The sequence below is a fragment of the Aulostomus chinensis genome, chromosome 6 (assembly GCF_037954235.1).
Source record: "Aulostomus chinensis isolate RoL2024-O1b breed Wild chromosome 6, RoL_Achi_v1.0, whole genome shotgun sequence".
Taxonomy (NCBI): domain Eukaryota; kingdom Metazoa; phylum Chordata; class Actinopteri; order Syngnathiformes; family Aulostomidae; genus Aulostomus; species Aulostomus chinensis.
Window position 1 is genome coordinate 10,613,670 of NC_141325.1, and position 13,060 is coordinate 10,626,729.

Sequence of the window (13,060 nt, forward strand, 5' to 3'; positions counted from 1 at the left end):
GTTTAAAGTTGGTTTTGTTGTGTCTGCCAGATGTTGCTTCATCTCTATGTTCATTTTGTGGTGAGTTCAGTTGGATTGGACTCCATTGTAGTGGATTGTCAGAGGGATATTTAATTGCAGTCCTGCTTCATTTGAAATAAAGTAGCTCAATTGTTTGTTTTTTTTGACGCGCATGTTTGTGATTGGAGACGAGACTGAAAATCATCCCCACTGTATGGTTCATTTGTCATATTTCTCATTTGTGTCCTCACTGCATACCGAGTTGTGTGTGTGTGTGAGTGTGTTTTTATTGCTGGTAGTTCAAAGTGCCTGTGCAAACTGAACACATCTTGTCCTGCAGCTAAGCTTTCCTTTTCTTGCTTTTGTTCCTCGAGCCCCTAGTTCTTGACAAATCCACTTGTCCCTCTCCATCCATGTTGCCCCTGGTAACTAGAGGAAATGCACACAGATGTCATGCGCAGAAACAAGGAGGGGTTAAGAAAATGTTTTTACAAAGAAAAGGAGAAATCAAAGACAGAAAATTAAAGCGAGAACAAGTAGTGAGAAAGAAAGAGAGTGAGATATTTGTCATGTCGATGACAAATAAATAATTTCCTCATTTCCTTTGACTTTGGTGAGGTGATGATAAAAAGCTGTCAAATGAAAGTCACCAGCACCTCGTTGCTGTCATGTTTGAATGACTGCCTCAGCTTGCCTCGAAATGAGTGGTGAATTGCTTTTGAACATTTGGTAAATCTAATTTTAATAAATTCAAGACCGTAAACAATCCTTCATTCAAATTTCCCCAATCATAGAGTGGCAGGTGACAAATATTCCTTTCTAATTACCTTTAGTAGGGGTCACATGGATGAAGGTGCACATACTTTGAAGTCCCCTCTCCCTAATCTACATTTGCTGTGTAATATTTAAGTGCATGGATGAGTCACGGAGATGGTTTCTGCATTTCGGGTTATTCTTCTACATTTTCTGCCATATGTGTCACAGGTCACATTCAGTAGGTCCTTTGTCAAGTGGCTAAATGTTTTAGTGTTTCTATGGAGTAGAGTGGGTTTTTTTTTTTTCCTGAGTGGAGATGCTCGTGTACTGGTACGACATGATTTCTATATCATTATGTTGCTGCAGATGTGAATGCCAGGTTCTTGACCCTTGCTTTGTCTTTCTGACACAAAAGCCACCTGAGAGTCCGAGACCAGACATAGACACAAGCAATAATAATATGTACATTGTTGGTACTACATATTGAAATGTTTATTAACAGATTTTTTTTTTTTTGGAAGAAATGCATGGTAATGTATTCTTTCTCTTGTAAATTGTAAATGTCAATTTATTTGTGATATTTACTGTCTGCTATTGTTTGGAAATCTGCCCTTTCTGTGATTGGAAAGGTTTTTTTTTTGATGTGGAAGCTTGATGTGTCTCATTGGCTATAAGGGCCTTGCAAAGCTATGAATTGGGGTACCATGATTCGGGACGAGAGCTAGGAAACACTGTGTACATGGTGAGAAGATGCTAATTACCGTGCTTACTGTTAGCCAGAAGATGGAGCACCCTGTCCAACAGCTATCCAGTGCTAGACTGGATCAGACGATGGTAATGTTGGTTACTTTTGTTTTGTTTTGAATCAGTGTGATTTAGCATGATTGTAGTGGAGCAGAGTATTTAAAATCATCCTGGTTACTGAATCCAGTGACTGGCTTCAGCTCAGGTAAGGAGAGAGCGGGGCAGATACTTGGCAACATCGGTGCATTGGTATGGCTCAACAGGTTGATTGGCTAACTGTTGACGTGCCCATTAGCAAGACATTGGACCCTTGGAAAGCCCTGCCATCAGTGTGGATGGATGAGTCAAACCTTTAAAGTGCTTTTTTGTACATGATGCCCATTGATAACTAGGAGGCAGAGGGAGAGGCAGGGGGAGGTGTAACACTCCAGGCTCTGTTGTTAGCTGCATCGGTCCTCTCCTAATCACTTTTACCATATCTTAATTGAACTGTTATGAGATGGAGGAAATGTATAAAGACTTCTGCAAGAAGAAAAAGAATCCAGAGTAATTGTGTGATGCAGATGGTGGATCCTGATGCCTGAATCACTGGAGAGGAAGAACGTGGCAGGCCAGGAGGTTTTAATACATTCCCCTCTATTAATGAGATTTCCCTTCATTTGTGAGACAGCGCTTCCCTACCATTGGTGAAATCTTGCATCAATCCGTGCTTTCAGTGTCATACAGTAGAGCGCTATTGTGCATCTTGGGAAATATTACTGCACAGATCCACAATGTTGTGGTTCTCCAGGGGGCCTATGGTGCAGCACCAGCCAGGGAAAGAGTTAAGCAGCCACACAGGCTGATAATGTAACTCTGAGTTATTGTTTGATCAACAGTGGTGTGATCTCATTGGTTCTGCTCCTTTACATCGCCAGCTGACACAAGTATTGTCTGAATGATACATTCACCAGTTGCTATGGCCACCTGAACACCTTGTATGTACCAGGGGGTCACGTGACACATTTCAGACTTCATGAGGAGCAACTGAAAGCAGCAGACGTGGTACTTCCAAGTTTGATTTTATGACTACAATTGCTAAACTTATGCGGGACAGGAAGGAGTCCACCAATGTAACTTCATCTTAAGAATTCCTCTATAAATACAATTACTGAACCCATGCCAGCTTTTTGGGACAGTGGTTGAATGTACTGAGTCTGTGCGTCCCTTATTTAAGCTTACTGTATATTGGTCTTGATGAGAGTTGAGCTTTTAATTCAACGGGTTGTATATATTTGTATTTGCACGGGAATATGTCAGAAGTCAGACATCTTTGTTGCATTGCTGCCAGGCCTGATTAAAATGTCTCTGTTCTGAAGATTAGGGTGACGTGTGTGTAGATGAGTGCGCTGCGGGGCACCATGGGTAGAACCATTGTTTACACCTAGAGGTATGTTTTTCTAGGGCGGTTGTAGTTGAGTAAAAGCTGGTTAGAGGCGGGCTGCTGGTTAGATATATATGATTTAGCAGAATGTTAACATATTTAAACCCTCACTTGAAAAACTGAGGACTTTTCCAGATGACATTTTCATTTTTAAAGCTCGCCACTTCTTCCTCGAATGTGAGGAAAATGTAGATTCAGGTTCTTGCAAATTCAGGTATACACATCGCATCCTACGCTCTTCTTCCGAATATCCTCTCAAGCAGTCTTGATTGTAGGTTACTCAATAACTAATGTTGCTTTTAGTGCTGTCTGCTGCATTAGGACATGCTCGTGGTTGGACTCAGACGCATGCATGCATACAACGTTTTTGCAGTGCTACTCCAGCTTACTGTATCCCTCTTCATATCTCCCTGTTTTCCGTGTCTCTATTGTATACACACACACACACACACACACACACACACACACACACACACACACACACACACAGAGTCAACACTCTCTCACACATACTCACGCTCTGCTCAGCTCCAAAAGATCAGTAGCTTATAGACTGGCTGCAGTCAGCAGTCACTCTCTGTGTAGGGAGAGGGAGGCAGGATAAATTGCTTCGATTGGATGGAGGAGAACTCAAAGAAGCCTTGCTGGATTTAGTCACACAGGGCTTGCGCACTTCACTGGTAAACCAACACACATTCACTGTTTGCTTTTACCTGACAGAGCTCAAATAGACTGATTTAGTTTGGTTAAACTCTTACTGGGCTTTATTTCAGGGCACCGTGTTGAGTTTTTTGCCTGCAGGCCTGCGGTGAAAGACGGAATTCCCTTTTTTTTTTTTGCATCCCACCCTCCCTCTCTCTGTCTTCCATCCTCCCCTCATCTTCTCCTTTGCTCTTACACAGCAGACATCCAGTGTTGCAGAGCAGACAAAGGCAGCAGCATTCAGTGCTTCTGTTCATCTGCTGGCTCCTTAACAGACGGAAAGGGAGAGAAAAAAAAGGGGGATTTTTATTTTCTTTTATTTCCCCTGCTTTTGAACGCTGGGACCTGCTGGTGCGAGGAATTACCAGCCAACATTTTTTCAGTTGATTATCCAGAGGATATTTTGGAGGGGGCTTCACTGGACTCTCACACATTCTTCACAGTGTGTTTCATCATTTCTGATATTTCTTGGCTGCTTGTGTCCGTTTGACTGGTGCCGCTGGTGGTGGAGGTGGTTAAGCCGGGGCAGGCATGGCCCAGCAGGCAGGCATGGGGGTGACCCACCAGGACACCCTGGCAGTGCCCCCCATGCCCAAACACTCCGGCCTGAATGAAGACCTGGTGAAGATCCTGCGGGAGAACCTGCTGCATCCGGAGAGGCCACGAGGACACCGACGCTCCCCCTCATCCATCTCCCCCCGCCTTTCTCCCCGCAACTCGCCACGACTGCTTCGCCGCATGCTGCTCAACAACAACATCCACAAACAGAGGCGCTTCACTGTTGCACACACATGGTGAGACTGAGACTAGAGGCTTTTCTGTTAGAACTGTGTCAAGGTGTGTACATGGCAGCCACAAAACATGTGGTCTGAACTACACCGTGGCAAACTTTCAAGGTCAGCAGTGTTTGTTGAACGCCGTGTGCAGTAGAGGTGGCGTGATAAGCCGTTTTGTAATTAACATTTGTTTTTGGTTTAACCGGAATCCTGTCAGAAATGAGAAATAGCAGGAGTGTTCATGTGCAAATCTCACCCACTATTCATGTCAAAATTTAACCCTGTCTTCTCACCAGTGAGGTTCTCTCAGTCCAGCTTCATCTAAATTCCCCTCCCCTTTCATACTGCCCCCCCCCCATCCCACGCTACCTCTGCTATTACCTCTGTGTGTTATACAGTGGTGCTTATCGGAGGATGTCTGTCTTGTTATGTAGGAAGCTGTTCATCACTGCATTTCTTCATTCCTGCTGTGGTCTTCTCTCCACACCTGCCTGCAGTTTTTGACTATTAATTAGTCTATTCCTGGCCGTCTATCAGTTTCTGTGGCAGTCGCCCACGCCTCATCCCCTCCCGTTGCCTCATAGCTATTCCCCTGATGCCTCCTCACTGTACCTCCTGCATTCTTTGCACTTGCATTTTTTCTCACTCCTTTAACCAACACTGTCCACCAATACTCACCATTCTCATTGTCTCCAATTTTTAAAAACTCTCATCTGTGTGCTTCCCTGCCGCTTTCTCTGTATTTTGTGTTCCCCCACCTCTACTCTCAATATTTACACTTACAATCCCCCGCTTCTGGTATCTGGATTCGGATGATTATGTAACTGAAAAATGCACATACATAGATGTTCATTACGTGCTCCTGCAGGTTCTGTCTCTGTGTTTTTGATTGAACAGTTGCATCCATATTTCCCCACATTCTTATCTTTTTCTTCTGTCCCACAGTCCCCATTGTCTTTTAAGCCCCCACATTATCATTTGTTTCATTAATCTTTCCTTCGCTCTTTTCCATTTAACATCTCTTCTCTCCTCACCCTATTTTGGCTTCCATAGCTCAGTCATACATGGCTTCCTGTGTGTCTGTGTTATTGAAATTTTTATGACTTAATTATCTATGTGCAAAATCAGAGTGTGACTCTGTGTTCGCGCGCGTGTGCGCGCTCGTCCGTGCGTGTTCGTACATGGATGGAAATTCACATTATGTAACTTTACACACAGAGACACCATCCTTCCCTTGTGTGCCACTTAAACCAGAAAGCCATTTCTCACGGTTCCATATTAAGAGGCAGAAACGCTTTCATTCTTGGAATGGATTTTCCCTGTTCTGTTATGTGGCTGAACTTTTTCATCAGCATAACAGTGGTGGGCAAGGGAGTCTGATTTTTAAGAAGTCTTCCTTGTTAAATATCTTCAAGCAATGAAATCTTAAGGGCTAAAAATTGCAGGTGGTACCGGTGGCATAAGAATGCCTTCATTAAATATCAGAGTCTTACCATGATTTCGAGAAAACACAGACCCACTGCTCAATAAAAGCTGAGCAAATTCTTAATGGAGGGACCTTCTGATCATTGTCTCATAAGGTGAATCAGTTTAAATAGAGTTACTTGTGCCAGTGTCATGAGTATTAAATTTGACTTTCACACCTACTTCCTCTTGTCCATGTGTTGCTCTTAAGCATCACTCATGTCTCAGAGAATTCTGAGTACCTGTCATGTATGTCTGAAGGGTTCTGCTTCCTGCGGAACAATGCTACATTGATTTTACATTGAATCGTTAATGAAGAAAGAAAACTCTTCCAAGTGGCTTCATTCTGCTAACCATTTTTAGCAGCCCAGAAAATGCTACTGTGAATATATAGAAATTAAAAACCCACAAAAAAGGTGTTCTGGAAGTGCATCCTGAAACATGTTCTGTGTCTCTCTAGGTAGAGGTGGGTCTAATAGATTAAAATATGTATTGCACTATATGGTACTTTTGCCTTAAGCTTGTAAATGCTGGTAAGAACAAACGGTGGAAATGTAAACTCTTACCACTGAACTCCATTATGGAAAACAATAACTAAAAATGTTATAAAGGAGGATTTGGAGCAATATGTCATGGACGATGCTGTGCTCATTCCCTGACACCTCAAGAGGCGCTGGCCGCTGATGCTAGCGATGCTAGTTGGTTTTAGCCTCCTTGCTAACCTGTCAAACCCCCTTGTGGAGTTTGACTGTGGCACCAAAAAAAAAAAAAAAGCTGAAGTCGCTGAGCACATCCAAGATAACATTTGTGGCTCGGTAAAAAAAACTATAGGCAACGATACATGTCGGTGGGTTCATTTCATTGTTTCTTTTCAAGGATTTCTTGATAAAAATCGAAACCACAATTTCACTAAGAAGTTGAGTTTATATTTGTGTATATCAACTTTAAAAAGCCATTGTGTTGTATTTCCTTGGCTTCAAAATTTGACTTTCCTGGTTTCTGCTAGCACATTCTTCACAATGAGTGTTCAACCTTCACCTCTGTGCAAAATGCACATGAGCTTAAAAGAATGGATGCATGTGCCCCTGTGAATCCTTTTTATTTCAGATGATTCAACAATAGCTCTGTCCTTGCGTCAAGACTGTTGGGTGACAGTAGGAATGGACGTTGGAAAGATAAAACCACTTAATCACTGTGTAACTTCTTGCTCATGGTGTCCTGTGTCCTGACATTTGAAAAACAAGTGGCAGACAGAATGTCAGACAGAGATAAAGAGAGTGTGGGAGTTTAGGAGGAAAAAAGCAATTGTTGTGTGTACATGTGCGAGCAAGGGAACAGGAGAGACAATTTATCTGTGAGAGAGAGAGAGAGAGAGAGAGAGCGAGAGAGAACGAGACGCTGGCGTAATTTACTCCAATCATCTCCTCATTGTTTTACAGCTGCAGGGAATCACAGGGCCACTGCGCTGTAAATCTGGTGACATCCACAGCCCTCAGTGGCTCTACTCCACACTTCATTAACAAGACAATCCTTCTCCATGGACTGGTTTGTCTGATGTACTGCTTCACTGTCCTCACTGGCAAGACTATGAAAACCATACAGAAATTGATTTACAATCACTCTTGAGAAATGCTCTGGAGAGCACGTGCCAAGTGCTAATTGTCTTCTTTGATCCTTAAGACCTCTGATTGGCTGTAATTATTAGCAAAGACAAAAAGAAGGTACTTTGGGGGATTTAATGGAACATTTGGTTAAGAACAATCCGTGAGTTGAAAGTTGGTTTTTTTTTTTTTAATTCTAAACACTTCCATTTGTTGACAAAATGTGATGATGTAATGGAATTTTTAAGCTGTAAATATTTGAGCAGGGTTTAATTTGGCTGAGAGGGTTTTAAGTAGAGTGAGGTAGTTCTTATTCAATTGTTGCCAGTGTTATTACAAGCTAAGCCGCACAACTACCTCCAACAGCAGCAGGAGCATTAGAGCGGCGGCTGTGTGGAATTAGAGCGGGTATCTCCATAACTAGGTGCACTGACAACAGATTTAAGGTTTAGGATTACATTTGCCTTGCTATGAAAGGACAATTTAAGTTTTGTGTTGTTTATAAATCTAGCTAAAGCATAAACACAGATGCAGCCATTACTTTGAGCAGGACAGCAGTTGATAGTGGTGCAAATTAGTTTCCTGCTTCCTCTGACTGCTCGAGACACAGCGGTGACTAATCATTCCCTCTGTTTAAATCTCTGTGACCTTTTATTTGTATGTACAGTATGAGCTTTCAAATACACTGGCACATTCATTACCAGTGTACAACGCCTTCTGCTACGTGCTAACATGTTTATGACACAGACATGTGACAGCAGTTTAATTGCTTTCTAGAGCCACATCTGCTTCATAGTGACAGCGTGTTGACGCTACCCGAAATAGATTTTATTGAATAAATGCTTTTGCCCATGTGAGAAGACATAAAAAGATTCCCTACAAAGTTGCACATCGCTTGCTTTCAGGTGAACGTATGAAGCGAGGGCTGAAGGGTGCACTCTCGCCTCCAGGTGACAGACTGACTGACACTCACGACTCAGTTTTTCTTTTTTGTCTTCTCTCCACCAGAATAACTCTGTTCATATCCTGTTTTCAACTTTCCTCCTCTCTGACCCTGAGGTATTTTTAATGCTGTTGCACAACAGCATCTGATGCTGCATTGCAACAGTGCAAGTGTCTCTTTATGTAACAGGAGAGGGGGATTTCAATGAAGGGAGAACAGGTGGCTCTGAATGGTCCTGCTGATGCCAGTGCTGCTGGTTTTGGTGATAGGATGGATGCGGACAGGTGAATGATGGATAGCTGAATGAATGATAAATGATTGATGGATGCAGAAAGGGTTGGTGGAAGGCAGCATTTGACATTAACCATGGCCTGTCGTCACAAAGATTTACTCTGTGGCCATCAAATTTTCCCTGTTGGTGGCCTCTTGTGGTCGCCATATTGGGAGCTCTTGGCAGCACCGTGTTACCGTTTCACAGACTCTTCAATTTCTATGTCCCTTCTTTCCACATAGTATAAAAACAGATGTTCAGCCATTGTTAGATGCCAGATGAGGGTATGTGTCCTGGTTGCTTCACTAGCCCCTCCTCTGATCAGTTGTGGCACCTTTATGAGGGGAAGGGAGCTGGGGCGGTAGTGTGATCCCACCTTGGGCTATGACCAGAAGAGCTTGATGCATGGTTGTGTGAACTGACAATCAGTCCTATGCTGTTTGCAAACAGTACTGTACCACTGCTAACACCTATATTGATTTGGCAGGAACAAATTGTAGACCTTGAGCAGAAATTGAAGTGGTTAGGATGTGGTCTGCTGAAGGACCTGCTGTAACTCACTGTGGTGTATGGCACTGTTTCAAGCAACGCCTTCAAAAACACCACATCGCACTTCTTTCTTTATTTTTCTATATTACCCAACTGTCCATTGCCATTTCACCCTAACAAGTTGTCCTGGTCATTGCTTCTATCCCTCTGTCTCGCTGTGGAATTCCTCCTTCTTCAGTCATACCTTTGTCACCAGGAGGATGCAGTGTGTTCACGCTATTCACCCCAATTCCCCCTGAAAAGGTACCTGACCGACTAGAGGAGCACTCCCTGAGCAACATTTGCGAAGCATAGCTGCACACCCTGCAGTTACATCACTTGATATGTACGTGGGGAGACAAAGAGGAGAAACTATCTAAGATTTTCCTCATGGCTCACTATTTACTCTGTAATGCACTTTGGCCACCAATTATAGGGGCCCAGTGGCCTGTGAGGACTGTGCTTATAATATTAGTGTCTGTCTGTGGAAAGAAGGCAGAGTGGAGGAAGTGTAGGAGTAGAGGACCTCAAGCTAAATACAGCGGTGCTAATCTAAGCAAGCATGGCTGTCGACTTCTCACTGCGTTATGTCCTCTTTTTTTGTCCGTCTTTCCTTCTTCCTCTCCTTTTTGCTCTTTAACGTTTCTCCCTTTAAATCTGACGGTACACTAACTGTCAAGGTCTCACAGTTGTTTCCAAGTAATTGCAGTTCTAATCAGAACATGCATTATCGTCATTGTAATAGAATAATTATAAGTGGCAATAAAAAATGTATCAATTTACCCCAGTGGCCTAATCAATAAGCACTTCTCTGTAGAATTGTTATGATGAAATTTAAATACAAGGTGAGACCTGTCCTTAGAATCATTATTTCTGAATATCTGTGCCAATACATGCTCATTATTTTATGTAGCCCTCTATAGCTTCAGGATCTGGTCCAGTATGTTGCTTGCAGTCCATCTACGATCTAAAACTTGCTCATATTATTTATTTGCATAATGTTGTTTGATTAAGCACCTTCCTTTCATGTAGCTTTGGATTGCAGCTGCCACGTCGTGCTGTGCAGGATTCTCCAGGTTTTATCCGTCCAAACACTCCCCTCCACCCGGGAGAATAGAGCGCTTGTGATTTGCATACATATGAGTGTTTGAGCAGTGCTGCTGCTCTACAACCACCACCGGTGACATGACGAAGGCTCCTCACTGGACAGGCAGATTTGACACATACATAGATTTATGTGCATGTGCGTGCACACACACACACACACACACACACACACACACACACACACATTCCCTATAGACACACATGCTGCCATTCTGTCTCACTCTCTTTCTATTAGAGATAAGTCAGGCCTTGGTTATATGACTCAGCTTTGACTTTGCATTCTGTACTAGTGCCGGATTCAGTGTTGGCTGAGATGAATAAGAAAACTAAGATTATATAACTGTGTGACTGAGAGAAGGACTGTTAAAGAGAGAGCAAAGGAGATTTTATGTTGTATATTCTGGAAAGTTTTTTTGTTGTTGTTTTTTTCAAATTCCACCAACAAAAACGTCCCCTTGCATGACAAATCACCCAACTCAAGGGACCAGTGTTGGATCTACAAAAAACTAGAGGATGCAGTGGGCACCCCCTCGTATCATCCTGGCATTTGTAGCTGTCAAAGAGAACCTACGGTGGCCTGGAGGCTAATTTGCTTATGATTTTACAAATGTTAGAACTTTTGCTGCTCAGAGTTCTCCCAAGACAAACATGCAGCACCAGCAACCATTAATACTAGAAAAAACAACACAAAACATTTGTTCCTCCTCTGAATTGTCTGTGTAACATCAGTTTGTGAAAAATAAATGCAGACTTACTGTGTATATCTCAGACAGAAGGAGAAATACCCATATTCCACACTTTGCGCTCAAGTTAGTCAAATAAATATGTTCATGTTACCAAGAATTTCCTATTTTGGGCCTTTCAGCTCAGTCCCACTTCTTCCCCTGCTCTTCTTTTTCCTCACATCATGATCATCAAGCCCAGTACAGTGTCAGAAGTTGTCAGGCTCTAATCCATTCCATGTGAAATTCTATAACCCCAAAACCAACCAGGACACCAATGGCGCCTTCAGTTCCACTCGCCAGTCTGTTTTTGTTTTCCTGTTAAAATGTATGATACCACCTGATCCAAATATTGCAGAGAAATAGTCTTAATACATGGGGCTCTTACCTCAGCCTGGATGATATCGCTGGAAAACCATCAAATATTGCATATGAATTGATTAGGGTATGATTTGAGAAGAAAAAAGACAGTTTTTTGTATTGTTTGTAACCAAACTATATGGATACAAGTGAAATTCCGGAACGTTCTGTCAAACAATGTTGCCATTGCTATTGATGAAGCATCGTTCAACATTCCAATCAGCAGGTTCTCTGTGTATCAAAATAAGATATATCGTTATACTGTTCGCGTATTGATAATCATTAGCTTCCAACAGGTCCTGACACATAAAGGTGTTTCAGCCGTGGTTACTGCACTAGCAGATTTAATTAAATGATGACAGGAATTAATCCGGGTTGAAGAGGCCACAGCTGCAGGGCCCCATCAAAGGCCTTTTGATATGCTGATATCTTTTTGATTCACAAATCTACTGAAAGATTCTGCCAGTGCCCACTCCAACACGTCAGCCATTCATGCGTTTTACTTGAATAATGATTTTTCACTGGTTTACTCGACATCAGACTCTGCAAACCCAGACTGTAGAACACATCAGGTCCTGGGTGGGAAGCTAGTTGGTGTCATTGATGACACGTGATTTCTTCATGGTGTGGTGGTGCATCCACAGATTTCAGGGGAGACGGGCGACGCTACCACACAGAGTAACTGGAACCCCCTTATGCGGTTAATGACCTGTTTTCATCTCCAAAATGACAATTCAAGTTATGAACAGTTACATATGTATGAATGTAGGTACAGTTAATGGATTGATAATTGTAAAGATCGTCATCCGTCTGGTAAGGCTACAAGCAGGACAGCATGCAGCTAGCGCCAGGGTCCGGGGCAACTGGGAACTGCAGGAACATACCCACCCACGCATAGATTAATAATTAATAAAATCCTTTCATTCCCATTATTAAATGTTAAGTTGAAAAATTACAGTCCAGCTGGTACTGGTGAAATAGCTGCTAATAAATATTAATGAGAACTACAAATAGATATTGATATTAACTTGCCTTTTTAAGAAGAATCTTTCAATTTGTAACATGAAAAATACATACATTTGTAGAATAATCCAAATGAGAATGGGGAAAAAACTCATTTGTATTTCATTAGTTTGGATTTAAATTGATCAGAGAACTGCAAAGTGTTATCCAGACTAAATAATGGAAAAGGCTTTTCCAGGTTAACTTGATATTGATGGATTATGAAGATTTAGTGCAGAAACAAATTGTCCTTGTCCAAATTGCTGGACAATGGCTGCTCAGCCTTCCTAACTCCTTGTTTCTTTCCTCCTCATCTTCAGTCTGCTCTTTTTTTTTTAACTCTCTTGCCTTCACCTTCATTATCATCAGCTGTGTTATATTTCAGCTGATTTCACCAGCAGAACGCCGGCTTGATTGCTCTGGGAGAGTTCCGTTACTGATTAGGAGGCTGCTCCGATAAATGCAGCTGCACCAAAGCCTCCGCAGAATTAGCCTCGAGGAGTGAGAGCGTTAAGATGATAAGTGCCGATGTGAGGGGACATTTTTAATACCCATGAGTGTCTTTGTAGTGAACTGGAGATGGCCATGTAGTCTTTTGTGCATATCTGATATGGTCATTCTAAAGGTAGAGAGATACTGGCTACATTTCCATCCATTTTCA

General features: G+C 42.4%; 1 protein-coding gene across 2 annotated transcripts in view; it reads left to right on the forward strand.

The window, feature by feature from the left end:
* Positions 1–13,060, forward strand: part of pde4d (phosphodiesterase 4D, cAMP-specific) — a 130,662-nt gene that overhangs the window by 31,499 nt on the left and 86,103 nt on the right. Inside the window, exon 1 of one of the 2 annotated variants that reach the window (XM_086206395.1) lies at positions 3,850–4,419. The exons of the other annotated variant lie outside the window; for it this stretch is intronic. Within the exon in view, the coding sequence (XP_086062521.1) occupies positions 4,157–4,419 (263 nt within the window). The 5' untranslated portion in view covers positions 3,850–4,156. Of the gene's footprint in view, positions 1–3,849; positions 4,420–13,060 lie in introns of those variants that run through there. 2 annotated transcript variants of the gene reach the window in all.